This window comes from Typopeltis vanoorti, chromosome 13 (assembly GCF_054136105.1).
Source record: "Typopeltis vanoorti isolate ZY-2024b chromosome 13, IOZ_Tvanoo_1.0, whole genome shotgun sequence".
NCBI lineage: Eukaryota > Metazoa > Arthropoda > Arachnida > Uropygi > Thelyphonidae > Typopeltis > Typopeltis vanoorti.
Genome location: NC_143561.1, coordinates 36,739,433 through 36,761,965, shown reverse-complemented (window position 1 = coordinate 36,761,965; position 22,533 = coordinate 36,739,433). Strand labels below are relative to the sequence as shown.

Here is a 22,533-nt window from a genome sequence, read left to right as displayed (position 1 = left end):
AGTGCTATCTTATCCTGTACACCCGTCGATCAATTATTCGATCAACGGTTATTCTACTAGCCTGACCTCTAGTCAAAAAATAAAATCAAAAAAATGAAATAAAATAAAATAACTACATCAAAACTATATTCTGTTTATGACAACATCAGAGAAAAATTTTTTCCACATAAATAGTTTTATTACAACAAAAGTGATGACCTGATTTAACATGAGAATTGTTATGTTGGATTTAAGACCCTGGATTACGTACAGTCCTATTTATAATTAACTCTTAGGAAGAAAGGTTATGTGGGTAGAATATCAGCCTTCCATATTCTTGGGATTATTAGACCATCATTATTGTTAAGATTAGGGTGATTGATAAGAATTTCACAGGCCTCCTTAAATTTACGTTCATACCATGTTTTGGTGATGTAAACAACAGATGCTTTTCCAGTCAATTCTATGTACAGTATTCAGGGAATGATCAGAAAGTCAGCTTTACCATAGTTATTAAATTTAATGTGCCATTATGTTCCTTTTTTCTGATAGGAATTGTGCATCCTGTTTCCCCTATACAGGGCAAATTGCACGTGCAGTGAATATGGTATACTCCAGGATGGGCCAACAGAGGAAATGGATCCTTGGATGAGTTGAGTAAGTTCTTTAATTTTGCAGGAGGTTTAAAGGTAGCTTCAAGGTTGTATTTCTGTAGTATTCTGTTTATTTTGTCCGATATCCTTTTAACGTACAGAATAGTTACAGTTTTATTGTAGTCTAATTTATTTTTGTTTTTAAGTGAGGTCTTGCGACGAATTTTGCTGATAGTATTTTGACTGTAAGCATTTTTTAGTAAGGTATTGCTGATAACTTTTAATTCAACAAACAGAATGTACTAGAGCAGCGGTACGTTCTGTTTAGGAATCTTTAGTAAACCGTAAATTCCCAGCCGACAGTTGAAGGTATAGACAGTTCCAATTATCACCTAGCCAAGAAACTAACGTCAACACTCAAGGAGTTGGTGGATCATTCCTCCTCCTGTATTAAAAACACACAACACTTTGTAAACAAAAAGATATCACACTGGAAAAAGGTGATTTATGAGTCAATTTTGACATCTCTGCCCTCTTCAAAAATGTCCCAATCAATGACACAATCCTTCTATTACAGGACAAATTCCCTCTTGATATCACAGTGCTCTTTGCACATATACTATGTCCTGGCTATTTTGTGTGGCAAAACACTTTCTACCTACAAAAAGAAGGCACAGCCATGAGCTCATCATTATTCCCCCTCCCCCCCCCCAAATTGCTAACTTTTATATGGAATATTATGAGCAACGTGCTCTAGATTCCTCTCCTTAAAAACCCAAAGTCTGGCTTAGATACGTTGACAATGTTTTTGCTATCTGGTCCCATGGCCGCAAGACATTAGACACTTTCCTCAGCCACCTAAACAAACAACAAACACATACAATTCACAACTGAGATTGAAAATCAGAACACACTTCCTTTTCTAGCTACACTTGTCACACATCTTTCCTTTTGGCAGTCTTTCCTTCACTGTTTACAGGAAACCTACACACACTGGCTAATATATACACATCTCCTACCACCACCCAACACAAAAGCTAGGTGTCATTAACACACTAAAAAACAGGACTTGGAAGATTTGCTTCAATGAACAAGCACTTAAAGTTGAATTAAAAGTTATCAGCAATACATTCCTGAAAAATGGCTACAGCCAAAATACTATTAACAAAATTCTTCACAGACCTCACTTAAAAACAAAAATAAACCAGACTACAATAAAATAAATAGAATACTACAGAAATACAACCTTAAAGTCTCCTACAAAATTAAAGAACTTACTCCACTCACCAAGGATCCACTTCCTCTGCTGGGCCACCCTGGAGTATATCGTATTCAGTGCACATGTAATTTGCCCTATATAGGGCAAACAGGATGCACAATTCCTATCGGAAAAAAGGAACATAAACGGCACATTAACCTCTCTACCAGCTGTGGTGGATGAAATAGCGAGATCAAATTGCACTTCTTATCCATGTTATTCAATATTCAATTTTCTGGAAGTCTATGGATGTCATGGCCAGTTGGGGTGTTAAATTTAATAACTATAGTAAAGCCGGCATTTCTGATCATGCCCTGAATACTTTACACAGAATTGGAATTCTATATAAAGTATCTTGATTGGAAAAGCACCTGTTGTTTACATCACACCAAAACGTGGTACGAACGTAAATTTAAGGAGGCATGTGAAATTCTTATCAACCACCCTAATCTTAACAATAATGATGGTCTAAAAATCCTAAGAATATGGAAGGCACATATTCTACCCACATAACCTTTCTCCCTAAGAGTTAATTATAAATAGAACTATAGGTAATCCAGGATCTTAAATCTAATTTAACAATTCTCATCATGTTACCTCAGGTCATCACTTTTTGCTGTAATAAAACCATCTATGTTGGAAAAAAATTTCTCTGATGTTGTCACAAACAGAATATAGCTTTGATGTAGTTATTTTATTTCATTTTATTTTTTTACTAGAGGTCAGGCCAGTAGAATAACCGTTGATCAAATGATTGTCTCTTTAGCATACTATGTGAAATGTAATAGAGCTTGTCTCTGTATATATGTGTATACTCCAGATGATGACCTTAATACAAATGTTGAAACATTGGGAAATTAAAATAGTTATTTCTAATATGATAGTAGTCTCCATAATTTGTCTGAAATGAAATAATTTGGAAGAAAGTTGTTGATAAGAAGCAAGCGATAATGTAAACTTGATCATGTAGTACTATGAACATATCCTGCATGTATGCCCCTTGAGGATATACATCGGAAATTTTGTAATGATAGAAAAAATTAAAAAAAAAAAAAAAAAAAGGATAAGAATTCTATAAAAATTAAAAGAATAACATCAGACAGAAAAAGAATATATGCTTTTGAAACTTATGCTGAAAACATTTTTGAAGTTCTTGGGTGTTTTCAAAACTGGAAGTTTCAAAGACATCGTTTTGCTACTTGGAAATAAAATGATTTGAGGTACTTTTTTATCCTTTCTTTTAATACTTTATTTAATTACAAAATAAAGCCTTTTCTATACTTATGTTTTAAACACTGACCAAACAGCTCATTTATAAAAACTACAACTTTCCTTCATGCTATTGAGAAGGTTTTTCTATAATAAAGTTTCAAATGGATTTTAGAGAACTTACAATATGAAACTGTCAATCCAGAGAAATCCTAATCAAAGTTACTATGTGAGGCAAATTCTGGGGGCAGAGAATATTTTTAAGAAGAGCAATAATACCAAGGCAACTAAATAACAAGGAAAACATAACAACGGTTATGTTTTCTTAAGTTTTCATTCACTTTCAAAACACCTTAAGTTTCAAGGTAAATATTGCATTGCTACTTTCCAATAAACAATAATGGATATTTATTAACTCTTCAATAGTTTTTTTAATGTATAATTTAATAAATATCAAGAAGGTGGCAAAATATTCTGGAGGTTGTTCAAGAAGCTTAGGAATGGAGGAAGGAGTGCTGTAAAAGGAGTTAGAGATGATAAAGGTGACATGAAAATGGGAGAAAGATATCCCTGAAGTATGGAGTAATTACTTTGAAAATTTGCTAAATGAAACAAGCAGTGATGACAGCACAGTGATAAAAAAACACTGACCAGGCATGCAGTCAGGAATACATATCCATACTTGAAGTAGAAAAAGCCATCAAAGGCTTGAAATGTGGAAAGGCAGAAGGAGTAGATGATATTCGACCAGAAATGCTGAAGTATGGTGGTATAAAAGTCTTACAGTGGCTGCACTGCATAGTTCAGAATGCCTGGACAGAGGGATGAATTCCAGACAATTGGATTAGAGCTCTCATAGTACCCATATATAAAAAGAGAAAGGGAAATAAAACTGAATGTGAGAATTACAGAGGTATTTCATTACTGAGTGAGTGTTCCTGGTAAGATATATGCAAATATAGTTGAGAAATAGTTCAGAAGAATTGTGGAAGAAAAGCTTGGTGAAGAACAAGCTGGATTCATGTCAAATAGAGGCTGTCAGGATCAGATCTTTACTTTACGACAAATAGTGGCGATATCATGGGAATATAACAAAGATCTGTATTTAAGTTTTGTCGATTTGGAAAAGGCATATGACACGGTGCCAAGAGAGAAGCTATTCAATACGTTACAGTTATATGGTGTCAATAGGGCATTATATCAAGCAATACTTAGTCTTTATTTGAGTTGTAAGTCAGCAGTTAGAATTGAAGAAAATACAGGAAGATGGTTTAATGTTAAAACTGGTGTGAGACAAGGATGCACATTATCCCCTCTGTTATTCATTATCTATATGGATCACATTATGAAGGAAAGTGGTATTAAACATGATATCAAAATTGGAGATGTTAATGTCAGCTCTTTGCTTTATGCGGACGATGTTATACTTCTAAATAAATCTGCCACAAGTCTGCAAGCTTCTCTGACTAAATTGAATAACTGTTGTAATAGATATAGTATGAAGGTCAGCAATAAAAAGACAAAGACAATGAAAATAGGCAGAATCATTGAAAATGACAACTGTGTTGTGAATGGAGAACCTGTGGAACAAGTAAAACATTTTAGTGAACATGGTAAATTAAATACGGAAATAGACAACAGAATCAACAAAGCTGGTATGGTAGGAAGTCAATTGAATAAATTCATATGGAATAAGATAGAAATTAGTCAGAACACTGAAAAAAAATTAGCTGTATACAAGACAGTGTTCAAACTAGTTTTAACTTATGGATCTGAGAGCTGGGTCAGAAGTAAAACACTTGACCAAAGACTAGAGACTGCTGATATGAGAGTCCTGAGAAAGATTAGAGGTGTGAACAGATGGCATCAATGGCAATATCATATTAAAAACGAGAATATTAGGAAAGAACTTGACATTGTCAGCATCCAGGAACGTGTTAGCAGAGCTAATCTCAGGTGGTATGGTCACTTAAACAGAATGGGCAAGGAAAGATTAGCAAAACAAGTGTTCTCTACCAAGTTGGCAGGAAAACGAACGACCCAGAGGAAGACCAATATAGGTGGATTGATACGGTATAAAGTGCCTTAGACGATAGAAATATAAGATCTGGTAATGTTGGAGTCTTGAAGTAACAGACTGATTTGGAGGAAAATTGTAGATAGGAAGTTAGTAATGATGTAAATTTTTCATGTAGTACTATCATACTCCTTGAGGGTACATGGCAGGAATTTGATGATATTTTTTTTTTTTAATGACAAAATGAAGCATTTAGGTACTCTCTTCTATGCTACTTAAAAAAATTTTTGTAACACAAGCTTACCTGATAACCTTCGATAATCACTCATTCTGATTCTCTTAATTCTTCATCCTCTTTGTCTGTCATTTGTCTAAGTATCCTGATCAAGATCATGTTTTTCTACTGTCTCTTTCCTTTACTTGCTGGGTCTGCAATATTTTCATTAATATTATATGCTGAAATTAACTGAATCAAAATTGCAATTTCTGACAGGTATTAGACAAGTTAAAAAATCATCTCTAGGGCTATACGAGGACCTAAATTCTATAAACAGGGAAGAAGATACACAAGAAATAAATATTAAGATCATGCCCCCATTTGTTTTAGAATGAAAGCAATTGATATATACATTCCAGCCAATTGCACATAAATAGTCTATAGACAGATATATTCCTAGATTTGATTGTACATCTGCATACTCTTAATGGCATATACTCAGTGGACAAAACATTAGAGATAGGTGTGATAGGAAGTTGACACCGCACCCCCACCCAGAGTGAAATGTACCCAAACTGAATGCAGATGGTAAACAGGCAGACGAGCTTCCCAACAGTGTATCACAATCGACGAATATGGGTTAAATGTGGCAATGTTAGCTACTTTGATTGTGACCATATTATCGGCAAAAGATAGATGAGTCATTCTAGTGTCCTAGGGTTCTTTCAACTTGGGCAACCATATCAAGGGTCAACCATGAGTATACCATCAATGAACATAGAGCACTCAGCGAGCAAGTGGTGGCCAACCACACACCATTGATGACTGGAGTCGATGTAGACTGTCCAGGCTTGTACAGACCAACCCAACCACAGGGCAACAGTGGCACAAATCACATCCAGTTTCAATATCGGAGATCCAAGCAGCATAGTGAACAGTACAGTGTACCCTGTATTCCATGGGGCTGTGGGAGCCAATACTCTAATCGTGTATGACTGTTAACAGCTTGTCATTGGGCACTACGCCTTACCTGGTGTCGGGATCATCAAAATCAGACTTCTACAGAGTGGACCAGTCATGTGGTCTGATGAATTCCATTATCAGTTGTATTAAGTGATAGGAGGGTGTGAATGTGGCATCAACAGCATGATAGCATGATCCCGTTGTGCTAGATTGGTCTGTTCAAGGAGGTGGTAGCTCCGTGATGGTTTGGGGAGCCTTCTCATGTGACACTTTAGGTCTTCCCCCTAGTGCATCTGGAGAAGTCCTTAAATGCTGTGAGCCTACCAGAATGTACTGGCTGATCACCTACACACTTTCATGGCCTTTGCACATCCTGCAACAAAGGTCTGTTTTATCAGGACAATACACTGCCCCACCGGGCTGCAACCACCCAGCCATGGATCGAGGAACACTCATCTAAGTTTAATGTATATCAAAATGTATTTCATCCTGCAGGATGGAATACATTTTGGCAGTCTGGCACTGAAACAGGAATTCAGAGCATTTACATCGGTTTAGTAGGAAGGACAGTCTCAGCTTCTATAAATCATCATAACTGTGAATTTAATGGCAGAGAGAGAGAGAGAGATTATGATCTGGAGCTGTTTCTCTTGGTATGGTCTTTGACCTTTTGTTACAGCACCTTGAAAGATGAACACCAATGAATATCAACACTTCTGAATAATGCACTGCTTCCTCCATTGTAGCAGACTGACATAAGACCCAAGTCTCAAAATGACAATGAATCATGTAATACCTGCTAATACCTATAAGTTCATGTTATGGAAAATCACATTGCAGTTGTCTGTTAGGCAATTATGTTTGTTAATTACATGTATTCTTGTGAACAGTTTGTTTGTTTGCAAGATGAAAAGACAAAGTTTCTACATTGTAGCAGATTTATATAATAAACCTAAGCCTCTTCCAACTGAAGAACTTTGATAAATTCCTCAAATAGATCCATACAAATGTTCAATTGGCTTCACTTTACAAGTGCTGTTCACTATAGCCCTTTACTTTGCACATGTTCTATTAGCTGCTAAAGTGAGAGGGTAGAATGCTGAGAAGAAAACTGCAGTTTTTCAAAAGGTTCAATGTTAGCATCATCTTCAAAAACTAACCTTATGCTTCGCAGCACTTCCAATCAATCCTGAGGTATTCTATCAAGATGTCAAGGTCAATCCATCCCAAGTGGTAAAAGTTGGCTGCCTGGATCCTTCCCACCACTACTTCCTCATCTCCAAGAAACCCAGGCAAAACAGTATATTATCTAGATGTGCCATACCAAGACCTTATAAAGAAGAAAGATAACTTCCTTATCTCTGCTTAGTGTGTTCTTTAATAACTACTAATCCTATGAGTTATCTTAACCACCTTTGCAATATATCCTTTGAACTTCAACTCTATCCATTGCCATCCCCAAATCCCTAGCTTTATCAATTTCCTGGATTACAACTCCGTCAATTTGGTACACAGCTTGTAATTTTTTCATCTCAAAACGCATACCCCATGCACTTTTCCACATTATACTTTTCCGCATTGCCCATACTGTAGGCGTATTTAAATTATCCTGCAAGCTCTCCACATCACCATGATTAACTATGATGCTATCCAATTTTGCAACATCATCAAACAACTGCATATTTCTTTTCAAATCATTTCCAATATCATTTATGTACATATTAAACAGCAGTGGTCTAAGCACAGAGACTCACCAATCACCTGCTTTCTCCTGGATTCTACTTCTCCATATATTACTCTGATGTTTATCCATCAGTCGCCCTCAAATCCATATCAGCAGCTTCATATTTATCCTAATTTGTTCTAATTTGCAAATTTCAGTAATTTTTAGATTTTTACATATATTTGAAGCAGATATTGAAATCCGTGAACACTTTTTGACGTTTTTAACTAATGACACAACTGGTAAAGGTGTATATATGAAAATATAAAATCAATTTTGAATAAATTAAATCTTAAATTGTCAGATTAGCAAGGGTATGATAATGGAGCGAATATGAAAGGAATATATAAGGGAGTCCGTGCTTACATTTTAAATGAAAACGAAAAGGCATTTTATACTCATTGCACCTGACATAATTTATATCAGTTATAGCAATAAATTTGTTTAATGTTATACAAAAAATATATACATTATTTGCTGCCTCAACTTCACATTGGGACATACTAAAGAAATTTGTTAAACAATTAACTCCAAAAACCGTTATGTGATACAAGATGGGAATATAGAATAGAATTAGTTAGAGCGATACGTTATCAAATTCCAGAATTTTTATATTCACTAAAAGATTTATTTAAAACTGCATCAGATAATACTATCAAAATATTGGTTTCAATATATGAACAAATAGATTCATTTGAGTTTATACTAAGTCTTGTAATTTGGTACGAGCTGTTGTCAAAAGTTAATTTAGTAAGTAAAGTATTACAAAATGCAAAAATTCCCATAGACGTAACAACTAAGCATATTAAAGAGTTAGTGCAGCACTTTCAAGAGCAGAGAATATCAGGATATGACTGTTTTGAGATTGCTAAAGAACTGTCAAATCTATTAGAAAGAGAAATTAAATTTAAAGAAAGTCGAGTACGTCGAAGTAAAGTATTTTTTGAGTATGAAACACCTGAAGAATCGCACATAGATGATAACAAAGATAATTTTAGGATTAATTTCTTTTTTGTAATTTTAGATACTGCTCTACAATCTGTCAAAAAAAGATTTGAATTGTATGAAATTCACGAAAAATCATTTGAATTTCTTTATGATATGAAATTAATAAGAAAAATGACAGAAAATGAATAAAAATTTTGCTGCAAACAGCTGTATCAAAAATTAAATATAGATATTGATGAATCTGAATTTTACAATGAATTAATTATTTTTTAGAAATATTTTTCCAGAAGATGCATTCTTTAATATTTTAAAATTCATAATTGCAAATAATTTGTAGGATATTTATCCAAATATTACTATGACATTTAAAATATTATTGACTAGTCCAGTTACGGTTGCATCAGCAGAAAGGTCATTTTCCAAATTAAAATTAATAAAAACCTATTTGCGATCTTCTATGTCTCAAGAACGTTTGTGTCACTGGCAATAATATCTATAGAGCATTAAATTGCAAAAAATTTGAATTTTGATAGCGTTATAAATTGATAAGCCCATTAGGTTACATAAAATTTAATATATTCAGGTTTCTTTTAAATCTTATAAGTTATTATACATATATTTCATTCTTTATAGTAAAAATGGATATTTTTTTCCTATTTTTATATTATTACTAGTAATTAATTTACGGAATTGACAACGCATATAAAGTAAATTAATTAAAGATAACTTTAATGAATCACTTCTATATTTCGGCAATGTCACATTGCCATCTTCGGGAACATAAAGATATGGTATGTGCACTAAGGAACTAACAAAGCAAATGAGGAAGAAAATAAGAACTAATTTTGTTCCTAAAGTCCTAATGGTGCCCTCTTGCGGGCTAATTTGGTAGTCTTGGTAGTTGGGCTGAAGTTCTCAAAATGAAAGTCTCCCAAATTTGGGGCAGTTTCATGCACCCAAATTTGTTGAGGTTAGGAACGTTTTTTAGAGCTGCTGAAGATTCTTTGAATAGTCTTTCGTATTTAAACTTGCTGCGATGGATTATTTTTGTCTTCTTCCAACGAATTTTATGGTGGGTGTCTAAGGCATGGTCTGCCAGCCCAGAGCGGCTGTACTGGTGAAACCGGATGTAGTCTTGGTGTTCTGAAATCCTGATATTTGTTGTTCTGCCTGTTTGGCCAAAGTAGGACAATTTGCAGCTGCAAGGGACCTGGTATACACCAGGTAGGTCTAGGGGAAGTGGTTGGTCTTTGGTAGAGCGGATAAGGGATGCCAACTTTTTATATGGTCTGTAACAGGAAGTAAGGTCATATTTTTTGAGGATATTAGTTATTTTTTCAGAGGTGCCCTGGATGTAGGGGATAGTGATAGACTTGGTGTAGTCTTTATTGTGGAGGGAGGGAGGGGGGTTGTGGTTTACAGGTTTTAGTATTTTTTGGATTTTTTTGGGGTTGTAGCCATTGGCTAAGAAAGTGTTGAGGATGTGGTTTAGTTCCATCGTCAGGGCCTTGTCATCTGAGCAGATTAATTTTGCCCTGTTATATAGTGTTTTTATCACCCCATATTGTTGTGAGGGGGGGTGGTGGGATTGCTAGTGAATGTATCTGCCAGTGTGGGTGGGTTTTCTGTAAACAGAGAAAACCAAAGATCCATCAAGCTGGCGGGTGATTAAAGTGTCTAGGAAGGGGAGGGTGTTGTTTTCCTCTTTTTCTAAGGTGAACTGGACTCTGGGATGTTGGTTGTTTAAGTGTGTTAGGAAGGAGTGGAGTGTATCTGAGCCATGTGGCCAAATAGCAAACACATCATCCACATAACGAAGCCAAATAGTGGGTTTTTGTGGGGCGGAGTTTAAGGCTTTCTCTTCAAATGTCTCCATAAAGAAATTGGCCAAGGGTGGGGAAAGTGGTGAACCCATGGCTGTCCCCTCTATCTGTTTGTAGAACTTTCCTTGCCAAACGAAATAGCCTGAGTTCATTGTGAACTGAAATAGGGCTGAGATATCGGGAGGAAACTTGGCTTGGATGAGCTCAAAGGTTTCTTTGAGTGGGACATTAGTGAATAGGGAGGAGACCACATGGCTCAGATACACTCCACTCCTTCCTAACACACTTAAACAACCAACATCCCAGAGTCCAGTTCACCTTAGAAAAAGAGGAAAACAACACCCTCCCCTTCCTAGACACTTTAATCACCCGCCAGCTTGATGGATCTTTGGTTTTCTCTGTTTACAGAAAACCCACCCACACTGGCAGATACATTCACCAGCAATCCCCCCCCCCCTCACAACAATATGGGGTGATAAAAACACTATATAACAGGGCAAAATTAATCTGCTCAGATGACAAGGCCCTGACGATGGAACTAAACCACATCCTCAACACTTTCTTAGCCAATGGCTACAACCCCAAAAAAATCCAAAAAATACTAAAACCTGTAAACCACAACCCCCCTCCCCCCCTCCACAATAAAGACTACACCAAGTCTATCACTATCCCCTACATCCAGGGCACCTCTGAAAAAATAACTAATATCCTCAAAAAATATGACCTTACTTCCTGTTACAGACCATATAAAAAGTTGGCATCCCTTATCCGCTCTACCAAAGACCAACCACTTCCCCTAGACCTACCTGGTGTATACCAGGTCCCTTGCAGCTGCAAATTGTCCTACTTTGGCCAAACAGGCAGAACAACAAATATCAGGATTTCAGAACACCAAGACTACATCCGGTTTCACCAGTACAGCCGCTCTGGGCTGGCAGACCATGCCTTAGACACCCACCATAAAATTCGTTGGAAGAAGACAAAAATAATCCATCGCAGCAAGTTTAAATACGAAAGACTATTCAAAGAATCTTCAGCAGCTCTAAAAAACGTTCCTAACCTCAACAAATTTGGGTGCATGAAACTGCCCCAAATTTGGGAGACTTTCATTTTGAGAACTTCAGCCCAACTACCAAGACTACCAAATTAGCCCGCAAGAGGGCACCATTAGGACTTTAGGAACAAAATTAGTTCTTATTTTCTTCCTCATTTGCTTTGTTAGTTCCTTAGTGCACATACCATATCTTTATGTTCCCGAAGATGGCAATGTGACATTGCCGAAATATAGAAGTGATTCATTAAAGTTATCTTTAATTAATTTACTTTATATGCGTTGTCAATTCCGTAAATTAATTACCAGTTATGTCTAACCAACGTATAAGTCTTACTACTAGTATATTATTACTAGGGGGCTCTGCCCCTGATGCCTACCCCCCCCCCTGAGTTCCGGACTGGTAGGCCAGTTCTCCTTGAATTCTGATGACTCAACAAGGGTTCCCCCCCCCGGCACCTATGACGGGTGAATGTTTCAATCATATCACCCCTTTTTCTGCCTATCAACCAATTTCTGCAACCCACAAATCTTCAACCTGTTCTCATAAGGTTCATTCCATAGACCTGCTATCATTTTGGTCACTCACCTCTGGATCCTCTCCACCTCTTCCCCATCAAGAAGAAACCCTGGCACCCATATCTGGGCACAGTAGTCTAGATGGGGTCTTATCAAGGCTCGATACAGAGGAACAATAACCTGTTTGTCTCGGCTTGTTAAAGTATTTTTCCGTAACCAAGTGATTTGATTAGCTGATTTAGCCACTTTTGCGATGTGCCCCCTAAACGTCAACTCCCTATCCACCAACACTCCCAAATCCTTGCCCTCGTCAATCTCCTGGAGTACGGTTCCACCACCGTGATATACTGCTGCTAATCTTTTCACCCCAAAATGCATAACTTTACACTTTGCCACATTAAATTGACATCCATTCTCCTTAGACCAGTTCTCCAATCTATCCAAATCATCCTGAAAATTTTGACATCCTGTGCACTCACTATTGCTCTACCCAACTTTGCATCATCAGCAAACAAATGAACACTTTCTCTCAGATCCTTTCCTAAATTGTTAATGAACAAATTGAACAGTAGTGGTCCAAGAACAGAACCCTGCAGCACACCACTGGTCACAGGCCATCTTTTGGACTCTATTCCTGAATAAACCACTCTCTGATATCTTCATCAATCACCCTCCTAACCATCTCACCAACCCTATATCCATCCCCATATGTTGCAGTTTACTGATTAGAATTCCATGTGATATCCTGTCAAAGGCCTTAGCAAGGTCCAGTAGAATCACTGTAAACCCATTACCCATATCCAGTTCAGCCGTCACTGTGTTATAAAACGGGAGCAAGTTATTGAGGCATGATCTACCCTTCACAAAACCATGCTGTCCCCCATACAGTATCCCATTTTCATCTATCCAATTCTGTATTTTCCTCTTGACTATTTTCTCCAAGACCTTGACAACGATTCCTGATATGCTGATCGGTCGGTAATTTACAACAGCAGTCTTGGAACCACCTTTATGCAGTGGAACAATTTTACCCTCTTTCGACCCCCTCGGGTCTAATCCAGACCCGAGACTCAATTTAAACAAAATGGTCAAGGGCACTGACAATTCTTTAGCCACTTCACATATGACACGAGCTGGTATACCATCCAATTCCACAGATGTATTGACATTGAGATTTTGTAATAGACCATTCGCCTCCACTTCATTCACCACAATTCCCATATAAGCTATTGGTTCATTCATTCTTGCAATGTCACCACCTGGATGATATACTCTCGCAAAGTGCTCGCTCAATAATTCCACTATATCAACTGATTTGGTTACCTCCCTACCATCGGCATTCTTTAAAATCATTCTGCCATATACATTTTTTCTTTTACTTGCAACATATCAAAAAAACTGTTTGGGATTCTCTTTAGCATGCATAGCTAATGTTCTTTCATAATCCACTTTTGCATTTCTTTACCATTCTGGCCTGCGCTTCATACCGTTCATGTGCCTGCCGGTCACCTTTCTCCTTAAATTCCCTCCACAGTTGTTGTTTTTTTTTGCAGCTCAAGCTTAATGGTGTTATTCATCCATTTAACCCCTACTTGATTTATTATTCGGACTCTAGGTATACAGTCAGCCATTGCCTCCCGCAAACACTTCTTAACTTCCTCCCATGCACTAACAACATCAGGCCTTGCAGTTTTACATGCTATGGCACTGAACCAATCAAACTCCTAAGCTTGTCATACTTACCAGCCCGATAATTCCACATGTACCCTGTCTTAATGAAGACCCTATGATCACTCTCGCCAATTGGTGGCAATGTGGTCATGTTCATTACAGCCAAATTTTCAGATGTAATTACTAGGTCAAGCACTCTCTGATTCCTAGTATTTTCCATTACATGCTCACAGATAGTTATCTCTTAATAACCGCATAAAATTCAATTCCTTCCTCCCATGTGTCCTCTCCTCCTTCCAATCAATGTTACCATAGTTGAAATCTCCCATAATAATTATCCTCTTTCCACTCATTTCTTCTATTTGCTTATGCATACTATCTCCACCATCTATTCCATCACCTGGTCTATAGCAGCACCCAACTGTATATTTTGTTCTGCTAGTCACAATCACACACCAAATAGCCTCAAATGTGCTCTTTTCTCTATCCTGCAGTTCCACTTCTATTCCCCTTGGCTGCAGCTCATCAATAACACTCCTCCCCCATTTTATTCTCACTGTCACTCCTGAACACACTACACCCTTCACATTCTATCCCACTAACTATATCATCTTTCGTCAGCCCTGTTTCACTAATGCCAATAACCTGTGGCCTGGATGTGCCAACCAAGGCCAAAAATTCTTCCTTCTTGTTCCTAATACTTCTGGCATTAGTATACATGAATTTCAGAAGTCCCATCCCTATTTTGATGCCTTATACTTACTATCCCATTCTGATTTGTTGTCCTTCGTACTCGCTAGGGCATATTACACACACATTCATACACTCTGTCTCCCTAAAGTCTGCATATCTATTCCCCCCCTTTAGTAACTCTAGTTTCCCTGATTCTGCACATCCACTTCCACTTCATTCAACAACACCTTTTCAAGCCTCCGTAGACCAAATCCATTCAAATGTAAACCATCCATCTTATATAAATCCTTTCACCCATCGAACTTACTCCACACATCCACAAATTCCACACCACTGCAAATTAGAACTTAGATCAAAAATATGCATAGTACGTTACTGCAAAATATTATCTAAATGGACTGGGTTGTTAGATTTCCATAAATGTAGGTGATTATGAAAAATGATGAAAAACATTGAGAATCTTTATAATTAGAAATAACTTTATTAGAAAACATTAAAAGTAGAATATATTATTATTATTATTAGAGACCTCTGGAGAGTCAGGGACTCATCAAGAGAGGCTACATACTACACACACACACACCAGCTATCATACTTATTCTTAAATTCATTCACACTGTTTGCACTCACAACACCCTCACGGCAGTCACACTTTTCCCCCTGATATTTGAACTATTTAAATTCACAATACATGCAGGATATTTTACATGGAAAGGGAAAATATACAACCAATTAGATGATGGGACAGCTATGGGCTCCCCCCCCCCCTTTCTCCTACCTTAGCCAACTTCTACATAGAATACCTGGAAAAGCTAGCTATCAATACAGCCACTCTCAAATCAATGCTTCGGCTATGCTATGTTGACGATGTGCTTGCTATTTGGCCACATGGCCCACATACCTTGGATACATTCCTAGTGCATTTAAATAGCCAACATTCAAAAATCCACTTCACAATTGAACTGGAAGCTAATAATTGTCTGCCCTTCCTAGATACACTAATCACACATCTTACATATGGTTCTTTATCATTCTCAGTTTATAGAAAACCCACACATACAGGTAGGTTCTCGTAGACAGGCTTATACGTTGGTTATTTACATACAGGAAGGTATCTACACAAACAATCAGACCATCACCTTTCTCAACAGTATGGTATCCTAAAAACGCTAACCCATAGAGTGAGAGCAATTTGTTCCAATGACAGTGCTCTTACTGCTGAACTGGCTTACTTATGCCACACCTTCTTAGCCAATGGCAATAATCCCCATAAGAAAAACAAAATACTAAATGCTCTCAAGAACCACCCCCCCTCCCCACTATGGAGAACTACAACAAAACAGTCACCATCCCATACATAAAAGGCTCATCGGAAAAGATATCTAAAGTTCTCAATAAACATCAACTACGCACTGTATTCAGACTGTGCATCAAATTAGAAACTCTCCTCCATTCTCTTAAAGACAGCATCTCTCCTTTATCACAACTAGGAGTCTACGAAGTACCCTGTTCGTGTGATCAAGCTTACTATGGTCAAACAGGAAAAACTGTGTACATCAGCAAACATAAAAAATACATCTGGCACTATACTATTTCTATGGCAAGTCAGGGCTAACAGACCATGCTTTGGATACCCCTGCACAGAGGATCAACTAGAAGAAAACAAAAGTACTGCACAAAAGCGTTTACAAGTCAGAGAGATTGTTCTTGGAAGCAACAGAAGCTTTGAAACATACCCTGAATCTCAACAAATATGGCTGTATAAATTTGCCTAAGTATAGGAGACAGTCATCTTAAGGCATAACTAGTGTTTCTCTCTCTCTTTTTTTTTTTTTTTTTTTTTTTTTTTTTTTTTTTTTTTTACATAGAGGGCACCTAATTAGGCTTTTAGTCTGTGTTGTTGTTACAATTGTTCAAACTAGTCCCATTGTCACACCATATTGTTGTAGTCTCGCATACTGTGACAAACTGTTTTTTGTGCTCTAAAGATGCTGGTTATAACACCAACGAAATATCAGCAATAAGCCAATAAATAATTATTTACTTTGTATCTCCACTACTGGGCCTAGCTCCCACTGACGAGACCTCAATAAAGGTGAAACCAGTATGGGTAGTGGCCCTTGCCTTAATGCATAGCATTATACATATCCGCAAGGAGATGTGCTTTGCATTATGGGAGATACTGAGATAGGAGTAATGAGAGCTTTCTCCACCTTTGCCTGGTGTTGCACTACCTTACCCCAGTCCTGAAGATACTTTCAGGTGCAAACTTGGTTTGCTCACACTTGGATAAAGGATTAAACTAAACTTATTATAGTCTAACCAAGTGAAAAATAAATTCTCAACATCTTTCTCTGAATCCGGAGTAATTTAATAATAAGGTTGCACACCCTTTGGCAACTCCTATAGGTTAGGATGACCTCTATTGCTTCTGCCTTTGTATCTCCACTACTGGGCCTAGCTCCCACTGACGAGACCTCAATAAAGGTCGAAACTGGTATGGATAGTGGCCCTTGCCTTAATGCATAGCATTACACATATCCGCAAGGAGATGTGCTTTGCATTATGGGAGATACTGAGATAGGAGTAATGAGAGCTTTCTCCACCTTTGGCAACGAGTTGCCTGGTGTTGCACTACCATACCCTAGTCCTGAAGATACTTTCAGGCGCAAACTTGGTTTGCTCACACTTGGATAAAGGATTAAACTAAACTTATTATAGTCTAACCAAGTGAAAAATAAATTCTCAACGTCTTTCTCTGAATCCGGAGTAATTTAATAATAAGGTTGCACACCCTTTGGCAACTCCTATAGGTTAGGATGACCTCTCATTGCTTCTGCCTTTGTATCTCCACTACTGGGCCTAGCTCCCACTGACGAGACCTCAATAAAGGTCGAAACTGGTATGGATAGTGGCCCTTGCCTTAATGCATAGCATTACACATATCCGCAAGGAGATGTGCTTTGCATTATTGGAGATACTGAGATAGGAGTAATGAGAGCTTTCTCCACCTTTGGCAACGAGTTGCCTGGTGTTGCACTACCTTACCCTAGTCCTGAAGATACTTTCAGGCGCAAACTTTGTTTGCTCACACTTGGATAAAGGATTAAACTAAACTTATTATATTTACTTATCAGTGTGAATTCTAATATATACCGTCAAAATTAATCAACATGTACGACAAACACATAAGCCTTTCTACACATCTGATTAGTGCATTTTCTATTAATACACCCATTTTAAAGAAAGCATTAGGTGCATTAATCGAGGGATTGTTGTATGTTGGACCTCATATAGGGAATTAAAAGATAAATTTGAAAAGATTCTCACTAAACAAAACCATAAGTCTTCAAATCGTTCAGATATACTGTTAATGGATTTTTTTGGATAACAAAGATGAAAATTATAAAGAACTATTTAGTGTATTTCTAGTACTTCTGTGGTTATTATCTCTAATATTTTTTTTTTATCTGGAAATCGACTCGTTTTGCATACTATGTAGTACACTTCAGGAGAATTATAATAAACTGATTACCTGTAAGGTCCACAACTAAAGTTTAAAGATCTTACATTCCTTGTATCCTTAATGCAATTGAAATCTTCCAACAAAAAGGTAATCATTCTAACTGTGCTACCACCTGACTCATAATGGTTTTTCATTGGCATGTACTTGTATAACATATAAAAGAATATGGAAAAAAAAAATGAGCAATATTTCATAATAAACACATGGCAAAAAAAAACTCAATTTGTAGTAATGCATGCAACTGTAACCTTATTTTTTCATATTGTAAAATGCAAGTTCATTTTTTTTTAATTTATGCAAATTCCACCCATAAAAAGTTGAAACCTATCATATATTAACAGTAAATGGAACTTTTCAAGCCCCTTTATACCTGCAGCAAATTTATCTACAACCTGAAGACATCCACAAACATTTGTGACCACAGCAAAATTTGAATCAAAATCAAACCTGTTTGTTTGAAAAGTAGTACACTATCCATTCATCCAACGAGGACTATACGATTTTTTTTTTTAATGAAAGATATCTGAACACTTGAAGGGAGACATCCATTTGATTATTGATGGTACAAAATTGGGAAGGGTGAGAAGTGGAAATTTTTATAAGGAATGCTTCCAAGAGAATCAGAACAGACTGATCCTATGAAAAAATGATAACAGATGTCAGTTCAGCATTGTCAAATGCAAAGTTATGCATCTGACAGAAACTAATGAGCTAAGAATTTCGCAGCAATAGTGGATAGGAAGTAGAAATTCAGGAGTCACTTTGAAAAGAAGGTAAAAATGACAGAGGATCATGGTGATAAATGACATGAATTCTCAAGTGAAAACTGCAAACTCGAATACAGAATGCTCTAAATATTCTTGGGTAAAGTGCAACAGTTTGGAAAAAATAATCAAAACTTAGAGAATGAGTGGCAAATCTGAAAGAAGTGTTGAACGACACACAGGAGAAACATTTGGTGAAGTTGTATGCAAAGAATTGATCACTTATGGCCAACCTGGCTGGCCAAGTGGTTAGCGTATCTGTTCCCCAGCCAAAAGGCTACGGGTTCGAATCAATCGTGGGCATGGATGTTTGTGATTGCCTGTGGAAATATTAGTTGTGGTGGTCAGCGATAGATGGTGTTGGTGTAGTTGCAGTCAGTTGGTGGTTTGTGAGCGTCTGGCGACAGAGTTGTAGAGTATATGCCCTCCCCCCGATGAGTCTTTGGACTCCCTGGAGGTGACAAATAATAATAATAATAAGTGATAGAACAATTGCATTCAAACTTGCAGCTCACCCTTTTAATATTTTTATTGTCCAAATATATGCACCTATTTCTGATTACCCAAATGAAGATGTAGAACATTTCTATGAAGGCATTCAAAAATGCACTTAACACAAAATCAGATGTCATAACTATTGTTATAGGAGATCTAAATGCTAAAGTAGGCTCAGAAAAGATCTCATCCTGCATGGGAAACCAAGGCCTGGGACATAGAAATCCAAGAGGAGAAAGATTAATACAGTTATGCGAAGAAAACAATCTGTTAATAACAAATACTTTATTTAGCCAACTTCCTAGAAGACCTGGAAAAGCCCCAGAGACAGCTATAGGAACCAGAATGACTATATAATGATTAAAAAAAAGATTTCAGAATAACATCCTGCAAGCCAAAACATGCCAAGGGGCTAATATTGGTTCAGATCACAACCCTGTGGTCATTAAAGCAACAATAAAATTAAAGAAAACAATGAAACCTATAAACATAGAAAAATATGATCTTGGCTCTCTTAAAAATCAAGAAATACAAGATAAATTTTTAAAGGAACTGGCACAATCCACTGCTGTTGACATTCCTGCTACCAAGTATCCTTACCCTAAAGATGAGACTGAGGATAGATGACAGAAATTTAAAGAGGGCATAAAAAAGGCAGTAAAACAAACAATTCCCAAATGTGAATTGAATAAAGAAAACAATGAAACCTATAAACATAGAAAAATATGATCTTGGCTCTCTTAAAAATCAAGAAATACAAGATAAATTTTTAAAGGAACTGGCACAATCCACTGCTGTTGACATTCCTGCTACCAAGTATCCTTACCCTAAAGATGAGACTGAGGATAGATGACAGAAATTTAAAGAGGGCATAAAAAAGGCAGTAAAACAAACAATTCCCAAATGTGAGAAGATGAATAAACCCTGGATGAATGACAAGATACTAAAAATGATGGAGGAAAGAAAGAGAGAAACACAAAAATCATCCTGAATACAAAAAATTAAACAAGGAGATTAGGAAAGAATGTAGAATTGCAAAAGAACTACGGCTCAACAACAAATGCAAGGAAATTGAACTTCTGGACAAAAAGCACAAAACCAGAGAATTTCGCGAAAAAAGTTGGAGAGTTACCTAGCAAATCTTGGAAAAGGGATAGGCTCTCAGCGCATTGAAGATGCAGTGGAAACATCCTAATGGAGAAAGAAAAAATAAGGGATAGATGGGTAGAGTATTCAAAGGAACTCTACAAAAATAATAGAATAGATAAGCCATTGCAAGCAAATTTGGAGGGGCCTACTATTCTTACTTGGGAAGTAACAAATGCCATTAGGAATTGAAACCAGGAAAAGCTCCAGGAAGGGATGGAATTATGTCAGAATATCTAAAAGCTTTAAATGATAAGGCTATAAGATCACTGACTGACATATGTAACAAAATATACCAAACTGGACACCTGCCAAAAGATTTTAAGCACTTGACATTCCTACCAATACCTAAAAAATATAAGCCAAGCAAATCTGAAGAGTACAAAACAAACAGTCTGATCAGTCAGATAGCAAAAGTTAAGTTATATATCATCCTAGAAAGAAATAAACATAAAATGAAATTGGAAATTAATGAAACACAATCTGGTTTTCAGGAAAATAAAGAAACTAGAGGAGGACTCTTCAACATTAGAACTATTATAAAGATATCTGGAGGAGCAGAAAGAAGTCTATTTATGTTTTGTTGACTACACAAAGGCTTTTGAGAATATACAACATGAACAACTAATAGAATGTATCAAAAAATTAGGAGTAGATAGTAAAGATACCAGATTACAGAGAAATCTATATTGGAAGCAAATTGCCTCAATAAAAATATTAAGAGAAACCTTAGAGGAATTCCCAGTAAAGAAGGATGTCAGACAAGGCTGTGTTCTTTCTCCTATATTGTTAACCACTATACTGAAAATATCTTCCAGCAATTAACAGAATTTAAAGGATACAGCATAGGCGGCAGAAATATAAACAACTTAAGATATGCAGATGATGCGGTACTACTGGCTGAAAATTAAAAAAGATCTTCAAAACCTACTAGAAGAGACGCTGAAACTAAGTGAAAAATATGGGCTTAATTTCAACTTCAAAAAACCCAAAACCATGTTAGTAACAAGAGAAAAAGGGAAAATACCCGATATAAATATTAAGATCAGTAGAAACACCTTAGATCAAGTAGAGAGTTATATATATTTTGGTCAACTAACTAATTACAGCAAATGAAAAGTGTGATAAGGAAATATTGAGGAGGATAGAAATTGCTAGATCAACCTTCATTAGCATGAAAAACTTTCTTACCTCAAGGGAAATTCATGCAAAACAAGAATTAGGCTGCCCAAATGCTACATATGATCAACACTGCTATATGGAGCAGAAACCTGGACAATATCAAAATATTGTGAAAATAAACTAAAAGCCTTTGAAATGCAGATCCTCAAAAGAATCCTTACAGTCCCATGGACTGCCAAAAAAAACTAATTTAGAGTTATTAGAGATGATTGGAGAAGATAGGACTCTGTTGAAAACCATTAAGAAAAGGAAAATCACCTACCTTGGTCACATACTAAGGCATGAATCCCTACAAAAAACACTTCTAGAAAGAATGATACAATGAAAAAGAAGAAGAGGAAGACAAAGAACAGATTGGATGGAAATATTAAGGACTGGCCCTTTTTGTCTTATTAAGAACGTAAGAGAAGCACAAAACTGTACGTGGTGGAAGCTCATGGTAGTCAACATCCTGGAAGGAAACGACATCTGACAAGACAAGATGCAAAGAATAGAGAGATAAGAACTCCATGGTATAACACAAAAAGTTAGAGAAGCAATGCAGAAAGAAAGCAGTGTTTTTTTTTTTGTTTTTTTTTTTGATGGACTGTTCCAGTCCATGAAAAGAAAAGAAAAGAAAAAAAAAAAAATCATAAAAATGCTCCTTAATGGAATATAATGTACTCTTAGTACGTAGAAAAGTAGAGAATAAAAATATCAAATATAGTAAAGCTACAAAAAAGTAGCTTGCCTATGGTTAAGAAAAGAAGATTTTGG

At 36.6% G+C, this 22,533-nt stretch overlaps 1 protein-coding gene across 7 annotated transcripts in view; it reads right to left on the bottom strand.

The window, feature by feature from the left end:
• LOC150100053 (MAGUK scaffold protein DLG1-like) overlaps positions 1–22,533 on the bottom strand; it is a 741,341-nt gene that overhangs the window by 675,463 nt on the left and 43,345 nt on the right. For all 7 annotated transcript variants that reach the window (XR_016549250.1, XM_090402768.1, XM_090402765.1 and 4 more), the window contains one exon: positions 5,361–5,485. Coding sequence is in view for 6 of the 7 variants with exons in the window: in XM_090402768.1 (XP_090258894.1) it covers positions 5,361–5,385 (25 nt within the window). In the remaining variant the exon portion in view is untranslated. The remainder of the gene's footprint in view (positions 1–5,360; positions 5,486–22,533) is intronic.